Below are 12902 nucleotides of genomic sequence, written 5' to 3'. Positions count from 1 at the left end.
CAAAACATTACGGATAGGCGATCATGCATTCCGTCTTTCCATGCTATTCCATCCTTCAAGTTACCAATACTGATTGGTCACGTTCAGCAGAGGTATCGTACAACTTCCCCATCCATCGTATTGCTGTTTAAAATTCGTAGCGAGAATGACGTCAGCTCCAATTTAAAAAGGTACTTTAAGCATAGTGTGTCATTTAGTACAATCAAACACAACGGATTCACCGCTGTTAACTCTACTGAACGCAGCCAATATATATAAACGTGTGTCATGTTAACCTAACCTTAAATTTTAAATTCCTACTTATTTTAAAAATTTTAAATTTTATTCTCTAAACGTTATTCTCTTAAGGAAAATCCTCAGTTAAAAATGTCCAAAACTTTTCAAAAAGTGGCAGGATTCTGCTGTGACTGTGGCTCAATTTTGCCTCCCCTTAGAGATACTGGAGACGTGACATGTTATACATGTTCCAAAGTTTTTGTCCCTGATAGTAAGGCATATCTTTAATTCATACAAATTAAGTAGTACAACTGAGCACTATTTCAGTTCTAATTGATAGAAATTCAACAGTTCACTATACAATACCTTTCAACTCACGATCAACTATGTTAGGACAACAAATAGACCGAGACAGTAAGGAAGATGGACCAGTTGTGGAAAGAAAATGTCCCAAATGTGGCAATGAAAAAATGTTTTATGCAACGTTGCAGCTTAGGTCTGCAGATGAAGGGCAGACAGTATTTTATACTTGTACTAAATGTAAATTTAAAGAGAGTGAGAATTCGTAATTTACTTAATAGTAAAAAAATGAACGTCCATGCCAATATGAAACAGGGTGGTAATGTGAAACTTATCAAAAATGGTCCGTTTTTGACCATGGGTCGATTGGCATTTTGTTTATTATTTTGCAAAGACTATTGCCCCCTGAAATATCTCCTAAATAATATATTACATCCTGTATACATAATGATAATTTATTTATTAAAATTTAAAAATAAATTTGTACCATAGTCAATAAGTGAAATTTTAAGCCCCTGTGCCACTGGGAAATTCTTTTGTCCTGCAAAAATACTTCATTGTATGTATTTCAGGTAAAATGGAACACAACATAAATAATATTGAAGCACATTTTTAAATATCACTCGAAGATTCATGGATGGAAATTTTCATTACTTTCGAAAGAGGAACCCTTTTACTACCTATGCAGGTTGTCTTCTAACATTTGTCTCATAGTTACCACCGATTCCAGGTATACTGACAACTCAATTCCTAAATGAAACTTCTGTTTTGAGTGTCTATCAGCTACAGCCTTTGAATTATAGCTGATGACATTTGGTATTTTGCTTATTTGTAGAATCAAGCTTATGGCTCCCTACGTGATTATTACCAATTTGATTCATTTGATGACCATGACCTAACTTAGAAGGCTTTTTTGGATGGTCATCTCCTAATGAGTCAGATAGTGCATTGTTAATTAAACCAATTTAGGGATTGACTAATCTTTTACATAGATTATATGGGTATATTAAGTCTAGACAATGAAACATTAACGAGGAATATGGAGGTTATGGTGGAGCAGCCCGTTTTACCCAGGACGATAAATTGATATATGAAGAAACACCCAAATACGTAAATATGTAACGGGTGATCATTAAGAAAACCTGGCAGTAAGCGGTGAACTATAAACATAAGGATTTGGTTAAGTTATTTAGGTACTATTACCATGAAACATCTAACATAGATAATAGATAACAGACGAATTTACGCATGGCATGCATCTGATATTTGAATTGCTACTTGGGATATTTTTTAACGATCACCCTCGATAATTGGATTTTTATTAAGGGAATATGAGAATAAATAAGCTATGAAGTAGGTCACATTTACATATACTGGTGGCGTTTATTTTTAATAAATACGGAAACGCATAGATTAATGACAGCCAAAGAAGGATTAACAAAAATAGCAAACAATATAACATTTAAATGCACCGCTTTGAAGAGAATCAATATGATGTTTCATTTGTACTATTCAAGTTAGATCATTTCTCGGAAAGCTACCAATAATAATACTCTTAACTAGAGAAAATAACGATAAGGAACAGCTAACAATGAAAACTAAACATATTGCACTGGAGAACCTAATAATTCCCTCAATTATTAGGTCAATTCCGACTTAAGGTCTATATTTCCGTATAATAATTGTTTTTATAAAAACTATGGTATCTCTTGCATCACCGAACATTCAACTACGCCTTTAGTATGCTACAATAATAAAATATATTTTAAACATTCGGCAACACTACCGTCCTACAGAAATATTTTATGCAAACAGTTTTGGAAGGTCACTTTTTGATCGATTTTTTTTGGTGTCGAGCTCACTGCACAAAAACATTTTGTAATAGGTAGTAAATTTAAATTCGTTTCAATTCCTTTTAATAAGGAAATTGATAGACAACCAAAAACTAAGTGTATCTGTATTTACTGGGTGTTTCTAAAAGACGGTTCCCCCTAAATAGTTCCCTCAATTTTTGAAATAAAAAATACCTTGACCCGTTTCGGATGACGTGTAGTTAAATTGAACTAATAGTAAAGGTGACATTACTTCCGCTTAAACAGAAGATAGTAAACAACCATCATTAGATAAGTACATCACAAAAAAATCAATTTTTTAGTTTAAAAATTCGCAATATAAGCTATAGGGTGGACGCTCCGGAATGAATGAAGCTGCCTGAATATGAATCCTGTCAAACTGCTGTTAATTTGGCGAATATTGGTTGGAGCTAAGAGGGCAGATCGATTTTTAAAATATCCAATAATCAATATAGGCGAATTTGTTTCAGAAACACCCATCACTTTTTCAATACCTAATTGGGCTGAAACGTGGGTATAATAATGGGCATATGAGTATTGACGACATTATTTTGAATGAATGAGTGGTCAAAAAATGACATCCCCAATTTATGGGCATTTGACAGATTAGCATCAGGTACAGTGACACTATGGGATCCATTAAAAAAATTCGTAAACGATGTGATATCGGTGGCAGCGACATTTTCCAAAGCAACATGAGTGGCATCCTTCAGTTGATGAGGCAATGCCACCGTGAGATTGCTTATCACGTTGATCTTGTTATTTTGAGGTGGAGTGGGGGGAGGCAACGGCTGGCTCTTCTCTGTATGAACTCTGCTGGAGTGCAAGATAGTCTGGTACCTATGCTTAAAATGCATGTTGCAGTGTTCGCAGAAGAACCTCTTTCTCGAATGCTTCCAATAATAGTGCAAAGCGAGAGATATTTTAGTATGGTAGCGACTAATACCCGGCTGTCTGCAAATTTTACACGTCAACCCTCGTCGCGTGACCAATTGCGCCATGTACTTATCGACGAGCTTGCTAATGCCAGCAGAGCCATCAGATGTCAAATACCCCTTCCATTTTCTAAGTTTCCCATTCAAGTGTCTCAAAACTTCCACCTCATCGCAATCCCAATAAGGAATCACCACTTTCTTGGGTTTGGTTTGTTTTCTGCTACGCTTGCAGTTGCTCAGTGGTGAGGGTAGCACTACTGGCTTAGCGATCAAGTTCGTGTGCACTGCCATATGCGTAATAATGTTGCTCTGGTTCTCAAAAGAGGCATCACATAATTTACAAGAATATTTCTTTGAAGGATCAACATTTTCTTTGATATCCTCACTTTTGGCGGGAGATGCGGTGACGTGGCGATGCGTGTATTGATGCGTCTCCAATGACAAATCATCCTCAAATTCGCACCCGCACGTCTGGCAGACGAACAAGGGAAGCTCCGTTTCTTCTCCTCCAGCTTCTTCTTCTGCTTCTGGATGGCCGACTTCCACACCTCCCGCCTCAAGAAAATCCGATTGGATCCTGTGATTTAAATTTACCCTGCTCATATCCTCAGCGGCGTTTGTCCTTGACTGAGACTCAGCCTCTTGATCAGAACTGTCGTTTGCCTCCATGTAATTAAACAGACGAGCTGCTCCATGTTGTTTGGGGACTTGGCACTTCCAAGACTTTACTTCATTTTGAAGAAAACGATTGTGTTGCAGTATTTGGGCCGCCGCAACCGAGAGGTCCGAATTTTTGATTGTTAGGTTTTGAGATTGGCTGAAATAATCATATGTAAGATAAGAAGTACTTCTTAGGAAAATATGCATGAATGCATCTGGGACTAAAAAGGCACGAGTACGAGTATTTTTTAATCCCAGATTGCTGTATTAAAATAATAGTCAATCATCAAATGCTAGATTTTTGCAACGACTTTTAAGAATTTTTTACTCTTAGACATCTACAGAAACGGTATCAGGATATAATTTCTGTCAATGTCTGTAGACATTGACAGATTCTGTCAGTGTCTTACTATAATTATAGTTTTTACTTAATAATGAAATACCTGATTTTAAATGTAAAACTGGTGGTAAACGAAATTCTCCCTATTCTTCATGCCGAGTGGCAATAATGATCTAACAGTTTACCTGGATATAGAAGAGGTGCTACTGTTCGTATTGTTGTTTGTACTATTTGAAGAAGTAATAGTGGCGGTAGGGGTAGAAGAACCGCTGTTGAAACCATTAGTTCTTAGAATGTTAGTACTCGCTGAGGTACTAACAATGTTACTGGCTGATGAACTAGTTGCAGATATACCCGTTAGGGCTCTATTTCTTGATTCCAAGGGGCTGAAATATTAGCATATTAGACAATTCTATAAAATAGATACCAGATGTCTTTACTCTAATGTGTAGATAGATATCTAGCATCTTTTTCAGATACTTGCAAATACAATGAAACATTGATTTCGTAATTTTTTAAATTTAATATTAATCATTAGATGGTTGTTTAGCGTGTGAAATGCAGTAATAAAAAGCAAGGAGTTTATTGGAATCGGGAACAGCAATTAAAGAAAAAGTCCATCGTTTTTGATTGGGTTTGATGCACTGACCATTAGGTTTCCGGGCTATCGCTCTACCGACTGAACTTCAAAGGCACGTTGATTCCCTCGGCGCATCGGGCTGCCGTTTTGAGTAAATATCCCAATAGAAATGGAAGTTGAGGAAACTGAATTTAACGATTCCTTGTCGTGCACGTTTTTATTACGGTTCAGCTATATTAAAATGGTAAAGGTAAAAAATGGTGAAGGCGCCGTTTAACTTGTTACCTAAACTATAATGAAACGGTGAAGCCGTGATGTAAATTCCTATACAATTACACAAAAACCTAAAGACGTGATTGTAAAATCAGTGATTTTAGGATTTGACAAATTTGGGACACCCTGTACAGGGAATCCATCTAAATGCACTTATAGAATTAAGAAAATTTCCAGTAGTTTTTCAGATATCCGAAAAAGTACTATACTGAATGGTATGGTTCGACGAAATGATATAATTAGATTTGAGACCTAACGTTTCAATTTTGCGCGTTCATAACCAACTTCTATGCGAATTTTTGCCAAATTTGCTTCCTGTTTGATTTCTTGAATTCAATAGCCTATCACACGTGACGAGAAAATAAATAGATCTATGAAAAAAAGATAAATGTCTTGTCCAACTCACTATTGTGTGGAAAGAGCCTAAAAAAAAGAATAAAATCATATTTTCTTTACCTTTATGAATTAACATTTAAAAATTTTTATACTAAAAAAATACAAGCACATATTGAGCATAATCCGTCAAATAAAAAACTTATAAAAGAAATAAAATGGTTTTGTTATTACCTAATAATTATCTTTTATTATGATGCTCTCATATCTACCATTAATTAATAGTATATTATTATACGAGCTTTTTATGATAGCCATTCATTCCCTAAGCGAGACATTTACGTTCCGAGCTGCAGGCGAGGGACCAACTCTCCCCGGAAATAATGCCTATAAAAAGCGAGTATAATATTATATGTTGTCCACTGTCATTGTCCGTTACGAAAGATAAGGCCAGTTAAAATGCAAATAATACTGGACGCTAGAAATTCTTGAAATATTAAACTCGAGTTGGTTCAGTCCGTACTGCGCGATTAAGCAATGTGGTGTTGCTGTGCCACGGTGACATAAACAACGGCGGCAATAGACTTTATATTCTCAACCACCAATGGCAGTACGAGAAACCGGAAACCACACCTCAATCGGATCTGTTTTTTTGTTTACAAAGAGCATAGGCATTTCAAATGCGAATTGACCATAATCCAAAGATACTCTATATACTTACTGATGTTCTTGTTGGTGTAACGTTAGCTGCGCAAGATCATCAGCCAGAAAGCTGCATTTGGCACACGCTCTCTTGTTGTGAACTTTTAAGACGTGAGTAGCCAACCTCTCCGACCTCGCCGCCTTATAGTCGCAAAGCCCGCAAACAAAAGGCTTGAGATGGGTGTTCATATGACGTTTTAGACACCAATTGTCCACTCCTGACCATGAGCAATAGCAACATGTGAACCTCTTCTCACCTTTCTTTTTGCCAGTTTTTGATGTAATAGTTGCAGGCTTGCTTAGAACTTTCACATCCGATTGACGAATGCCTGGCACTGACGAGGGGTTTCTGGATAATCCGTTGAAACCAGGTATTGCTAATGAACTAATGGTGGATAAGGTGCTCAGAGCATCCGGCTGCACTACCGCTGATGCTGAGTTGTACTTTTGATAGTAGCTCATTCCTGAAGCGTTTTTAGGGGGATGACGCCTAATGCGATTCAAATCATACGGATGGTCCCTGTGCATTCTCAAGAAGTGCTTCTTTACGTGGTCAGCTCTATTGAACTGTTTCTGACATACGTAGCACTGAAATGGCTTTTCTTCCCTATGGATGTTTTCATGCCGGGTAAAAAGATCTCGTCGATCGGTGGCATAGGGACAGTATGTGCAGCTGTACCGTTTATTTGACACAGCTGAAGCTTCTGAAGTGTTCGTTGACAGACTAGTAGTAGTTGGAGTTATGCTACCTTGTACTGAACTAGACCCAGTGATACTTTGATATTCGTCTGTAGACACCATGCTAGTAGAGGCTGCCTTATTTGTACTAGAACCTCCGCCACTGTCCAGTTTATTTTTCAACCTCTGTAAGAATTTTATTATATCTTGAAGCACAGGATTGTCTTTGGTCAAGGCGTCGCAAGACTCTTCAATATTAATATTGTGCTGACGCCCTAAGTGTATGCGCACACACCTCGCCCAAGCACTCTCATATGAGCATTGGGGACAGTGAAATGCCCTTAAATTTGAGTGAGTGCCCAACCAATGTTCCGCCACTCTATTGAGATAGCCCACAGATTCACAGTCAGAACATCTGAACAACTTCTGCGCGGGGTTGTAGGTAGCAATCTTCGACTGAGTCCACTGCAAAGATTCTTCACTGTTCAACCACTTGTCTTCCAGCAAGGGAGAAGTGGTTAAGGCCAAACCCATAGTAGTCCCTTTATGAGAGGGAAAAGTGGTGTTCAAAATTCCTGTCGTTGGAAATCCATTCTGCATGAGAGCGGCCAACCCGAACGCCGTCAAATGATCCTCGTGTTTTAATATAGGAGCATCCACTTCATAGTCGATAGGTGTTAAACCTCTATCGGTTCCGGTGGAAGGTATTCTTTCGGTCGTGGAGAGGTCGGGAATACCATCTTCTCCATAGAGCTTCCTTGTGATTTCCTTGAACATGTCTTCGTAGCAATCAATGGCACTGCCTGTCATTGGCATTGCTACCTCCATAGTTTTCAGTCAAAAGAGGCAAAGCTGAGAATGGTTCCTAAAATAAGAGTAAAATATTCGATAAGGATGTGAAAAATTCTACATTATACAGAGAGCTCAAAGATTCATTTAAATTTGATGAGAATGTGAACCGAATTTTCCGTTGAATTTGAATTTACTTGGTCGGAACTGCAACATTAGCGAGACACTTCCAGTATGATATTAAATTAGTTCGAATACGCAAAATTCAGAAATTCACGCAAAATTATCAGAGAATTCTCGGGAATGTTCTTGTAAACTTGTATAGGGGCGTGTCAATAATCAACATCACAGAGAAGAAATAACCACAACAGTAATCGAACAGCTGGCAGTGCGATAAAGCAGCCATAACCGTTCCATTACACAATTAAAAAAAACATGTTAAGGTATTGATTAAAAAAAAAAAAGTAATTACGGCCCCGCTTTTATGGTCTATCATGTACATATAATCAAACGTGTTTCTATGAGACTGCAAAAAAAAAGAGTACATGTTATTGGGTCTTTTTATAGATTTATTAATTTGTGAGAAATATCAATTATTTCTTACATTTATAAAAATAAAAACAGAACATTCCTATATTGTCCGGATAGTTTCCAGGAGTTTAAATTATTAGCGTGTTCTTCCAACGTGTTTGTTTATACATATGTGTATTGCGATCTCGGAAAAATTGCTTGAAACTTTCCGCAGTTAACTGAATACGTAACACTGTATATGCCAAAATATAAGCCAAACTGAAGGCAATAAATCCCCTATGAAACACTTTGTTGTCATACTTTACCAATTCTTTTGGCAGAATATACAAGGTGTCGCACATAAGAATGAACAGCATGTAAAAAAAGTTGTCTGTTTTATTCATTATTTAATAAAATTAATAATAAAACCTAAATTTCTTAAAAATTTTAATCAGGCACGATGCCAAATAGTAAAAATATTAAGAATACCTACAGTTATAAACAGGACCGTAATAGCGCAAATCAACACACGCATCAAAATTTTACTTAATAAGCAATAAAATTCTGTTCTATTCTATTCTGTGTTATGCATCACTGAAATTAAAATAAAAAGGAGGTTTAGAATTCAATTCAGAAAATCCAGGAGCACATTAAAAAAAAAGTTTATGATGGTTGCAGAAAAACGAAGATTCGGACTTTAATAAAAAATGATAGCATCACGTGATAGAGAGCCAAAAGCGGTAATGATGAAGTGTCAATTACCCAGAAATGTATTTTTAAAATAAAGTCATGAAGAAATAAAATTTTTAAACAAAAAGTTAATTTTCTAAAATATCTCCAGATGCAATTGATATGCACCCTGTAGATGTGTATACATATGTTTTTCAACCTTAGCAGAATTTTAATGACGAATCATGAGCATAAAAATAATAGGCATTATAGAATTTCATTGATGATTAGCGGAAAATATCTATTTGACGGTAGTAACATTTTTTAAACCAATTGAGCTTTGTTTCCGTCAAAATGACAGTTGCGCTGTTGTCATTTTTATGCTGACATGAATCTATAACGAGTAAATGTCTCTTGCTCCTGTACTAAAGTGAATGAAATACATTATTCCGAACTTACGTGCATGTACGATTTATCTCGATTGTCAACCAAGAGGCGAAAACAGCTCTTATCGCCCCGGACTATGATCCACCCTTGCATTCCAGCCTTGAAGCGTAGAACTGAAAAATCAGTTTCCAAATGGAAATCATATTGCAATATGAAGTTTTAGGATTGAAACGATGCACTCTAAGTACACAGCACTAATTACACATAAAAATTGTTCGGGGGGGGCGCAATTAGCGAAAATCGATTATTTTAGATGCGTGAAGGGTGCGTTTGGGGGTGTATGCAGGGCCGTGTGGCCCTGTACAGGATCGTTGCGTTGTCTGACCCACCCAATACTGCGGCACCCGTTGCCCGCGACCCGATGGGGTGGCTGGCCCCCCCCACCCCCACCCCGCATCGCCTGCTTGCCGCCCTGCAGCCATCCCCGATGCGGTGGCGCGGCTTCTTCTGCACATGCAGGGGCGTCCGGGGTCGATTGCGCCCCCAACTTGACTCCCCCACTTTCTACGAGGACTGTCTAAAACGTATTCTCGGTGTAAATTTAATTTAAAGAAACACAAAATCATAACTGTATCTGATAATTATTATTAAGAATGGCCCCCTTAACATGTACAAAATTCATAGAACGGTTATCGCAGTGGAACGTTCTAATGACGCCTCGTCGAAATTCCTTTACTAAACTAAAGAAATTGCACTAACTGCAGGTTTTCGAGTTTGATGAAATATTATTTCAAATTTTCCTCCGAAAGTATTACGCTTGAAGACATTTCCACTGAGATGCATTTCCTGGGAATCATCAGAAAATATTATAAATGAAATTAAGATAAGGAATAAGATTATAAAATTTAATACTTACCTCGATTATACCTATATTTTGATACACTCTATGATCAGTGGATAATAGGTCTGTTCCAATAGAGTGGAAAACCGGTCCCAGGCCGTAAAAATATCCGCAGTATATCAATTAAGACTCCTTGCACATATTTCTGACTCTTTCTGATGATGCGGAATTGGTTTTCTTACCTGTTTGAACAAAGTTAAAGTTGCGCGAAATCTTAAATTGAGTCTAAATACAGAGAATCAGAGAACTATGTGATCTTACAATCTATCAATGATTTTTATTAATGCTTGTGTGAGTGCTGGAATAAGTGGTTTTAAAGGATAAGTAGACCACTAGAGCTTGTAATTTCATTTCATTAATGAGTGATTTTATATACATTAAAAAAAGTATTTCAGTCGAGGGATACACCTAATGAATTCTTTTGCAATACAATATTGTTCATCCCTCGTAGCAAATTGACGATTTGTTTTGTTTGAACCCCGTCACTGATGCCGGCGCTGACCCCTTCACCCCTACCTACTCATCCCCCAGTCCCGATCAAAGACTATGGAACGAGTGCTATGGCATCGTTCTTCTCACAAATTCGCCAACGGCTATAATAATAGATTGACACGTTTTAGAAACCACTCGCACGAATGAATTTTATTGGTCATGCACTTTTCCTTCCAAATTGCATTCGACATACTACTGTATTTTCCTGTTATTTGATGTAGATGAAGAGTGTGGTAGTATGTTGTCCATATTTTACCGCGCTATAAGAGATTTTTTGCATTATTGATGGCTCATGTTACTGAAAGAAACATTTTAGAAATAGCTACTTACAGATATAGTCCGTTAGGAAATAAATGGTTTTATGTAACGAGTAAATTTTTGCAGAACGAAGCGAAGTCCTGCAAATATGACACGAGTTATATAAAATAGACGTTCTTAATGAGTTTTATGCATGATTTTTTCTAATTTTACTTACGATGAAGAATTCAGAAGAAAAAGGTCAGAAATTTGAACTCTTTTTAAGGGGCGCACCGTAACTAACCAGCAGCCATATTATTGTTTCTGGTGCCAGTCTTAATTTCATAATTAGGTGAAAAATTAAACTCGTGTAATGTCACCGGTTTTAATAAAGAAAACTGTTGCGTTGTGTCTAAATTTGAGAAAAAAATTTTTCACGATTCTATAAGACTATAAGAACATGTACATTTTACATGTTTGTTAACAAGTGATATAAGCCGCAGTGCAACAAATGTTATCCAACGTGATATAATGTATATTCCATCACGCTCCATTAGTAATAAGCACGAAACGCTCCAAGCCCCCGCAAATACATATAAACCTTCTTCCGTAATAGGACTAATTAAACTTCCATGTGCATAACGGCCGCCAAATCACACAGTAAGCCCTACAAGTCAGGTTGCAGTAGGCCTAGGAATTTCATGTTTTGACGCGATGATGCACCGACAATAGTTAAAATGTTATAGATTTCGCTCTTAATTATTTAGTGATTTAAAGCTAAATTAGCTAGAAGCTCTACTCAAAATCAATTATGTGTAAATCAATGAAGCCCTAAAAGTAAATAAGAATACGAGAAAGGCCTTGGAAAAGCAAGAAAAGTTTATTCACTTATGGCCTGTTTAGTACTAGAATTTAGCGTTAAAAGGTAAACAACAACGACTTTTTCTAACCGTATTATTTAAATGGATTTTTAGCATTTGCGGAAAGTACAGATGTTTGACTGTGGACAAAGTATAGTATTGTACCTGTATACAGGGCGTTCCACCCCAGCTAGAACATAGACACATAGCTAGAGATAGCTCCCAAACCAATGGAGATATAAAAAAAATTATTTCATAAATTGTGTTTCGATTTAAGTGCTGCACATTCTAAAATTATTTTCAAATATGGCGGACTTCCGTTTATACCGGAAGTTGACACTAACTTACTTATTTTAAATGGAACACCCTGTATATTATTACATTTTTGGATTCCTTATTCAAAATGAATATCAGTTCATTAAGCATATGGAAGCATTAATTCGTACCATTCACAAGTTATTAGACAATTTATAATAAAATTGACGTATACATAACTGAAGAAAAAGTCCAAAATCAAGGAAAGTAAAAGAGATAAAATTTTGGGGTTTCTTTCATTTCAAAGAGCAGAAAATAGACTACTACAGCAACTACGATTTTTTTATTTATTGTCTAAAATATCAATTTTCTGATACTTGTCAAATGGAAATATTCAACCACCAACAACTTCAGTTTTTCAAATAGAATGATATAATTATTTTTTGTCTATCCGACGCAGAAAAAAAAAATTTCTTATTTGATATACTATTATCAATAAGTATTCTTAAATTTATTTATTTATTGATTTTATATTGATTTGATATTATTATATAATGAACAACGTCCCTGAAGGAGAACTTTGCGCCATGAGCGAATTGAGGATTACAGATTTTCCGCAAAATGAGGAATATTTTCTCACTAAAATTTTACGTTTAACGTAAACTTTTAAACTCAGTGCAAAACACTTTAGGTTTTTCTCTGTAGTTATTCAACGAAAAGAATTTTTAAGTTATCTACACCCACTGAAATCTGCCATTTTAGGGTTTTTAAAGACACTTACAGAGAATAATGTGAGAGAATGACTTTTAATAATTATCATTAATTTATCCATTAAATACTTTGCTTATATCTGGATTAAACACTATAAACTTCTAGGTACTTTACATTGATCAATATATTTGTTTTGGATATGAACGAGTAAGAAATGAAAC

At 36.2% G+C, this 12902-nt stretch overlaps 2 protein-coding genes across 2 annotated transcripts; one reads left to right on the top strand and one right to left on the bottom strand.

Moving 5' to 3' along the window:
• The first annotated feature begins 259 nt into the window (after positions 1-259).
• On the top strand, positions 260-825 carry RpI12 (RNA polymerase I subunit RpI12). The gene is made up of 2 exons (XM_066400732.1): positions 260-487; positions 544-825. Exons 1-2 carry the CDS (start codon positions 367-369, stop codon positions 783-785), a joined length of 363 nt encoding a protein of 120 aa, XP_066256829.1. The 5' UTR covers positions 260-366; the 3' UTR covers positions 786-825.
• A 1049-nt stretch (positions 826-1874) lies between these two features.
• On the bottom strand, positions 1875-9923 carry chn (charlatan). The gene is made up of 4 exons (XM_066400717.1): positions 9298-9923; positions 6212-7735; positions 4490-4690; positions 1875-4121 (listed from the first exon to the last, which is right to left on the bottom strand). The coding sequence occupies exons 2-4, from the start codon at positions 7696-7698 to the stop codon at positions 2864-2866; spliced, it is 2946 nt and encodes a 981-aa protein (XP_066256814.1). The 5' UTR covers positions 7699-7735; positions 9298-9923; the 3' UTR covers positions 1875-2863.
• Positions 9924-12902: the final 2979 nt, after the last annotated feature.

Source organism: Euwallacea similis, chromosome 21, assembly GCF_039881205.1.
Source record: "Euwallacea similis isolate ESF13 chromosome 21, ESF131.1, whole genome shotgun sequence".
NCBI classification, from domain to species: domain Eukaryota; kingdom Metazoa; phylum Arthropoda; class Insecta; order Coleoptera; family Curculionidae; genus Euwallacea; species Euwallacea similis.
The sequence above is the reverse complement of the archived record's forward strand: the minus strand, read 5'-3'. Positions and strand labels throughout refer to the sequence as shown.

What these genes read in the sequence shown, in the direction of transcription:
- RpI12 (XM_066400732.1), top strand. Translation starts at nt 367, where the DNA reads ATGTCCAAAACTTTTCAAAAAGTGGCAGGATTCTGCTGTGACTGTGGC. An exon ending in CAAAGTTTTTGTCCCTGATA is followed by an intron (nt 488 to 543) that starts GTAAGGCATATC and finishes GCACTATTTCAG; the next exon opens with TTCTAATTGATAGAAATTCA.
- chn (XM_066400717.1), bottom strand. Translation starts at nt 7,698, where the DNA reads ATGGAGGTAGCAATGCCAATGACAGGCAGTGCCATTGATTGCTACGAA. An exon ending in TTACACCAACAAGAACATCA is followed by an intron (nt 4,691 to 6,211) that starts GTAAGTATATAG and finishes CTAATATTTCAG; the next exon opens with CCCCTTGGAATCAAGAAATA. An exon ending in AGCACCTCTTCTATATCCAG is followed by an intron (nt 4,122 to 4,489) that starts GTAAACTGTTAG and finishes TGATTATTTCAG; the next exon opens with CCAATCTCAAAACCTAACAA.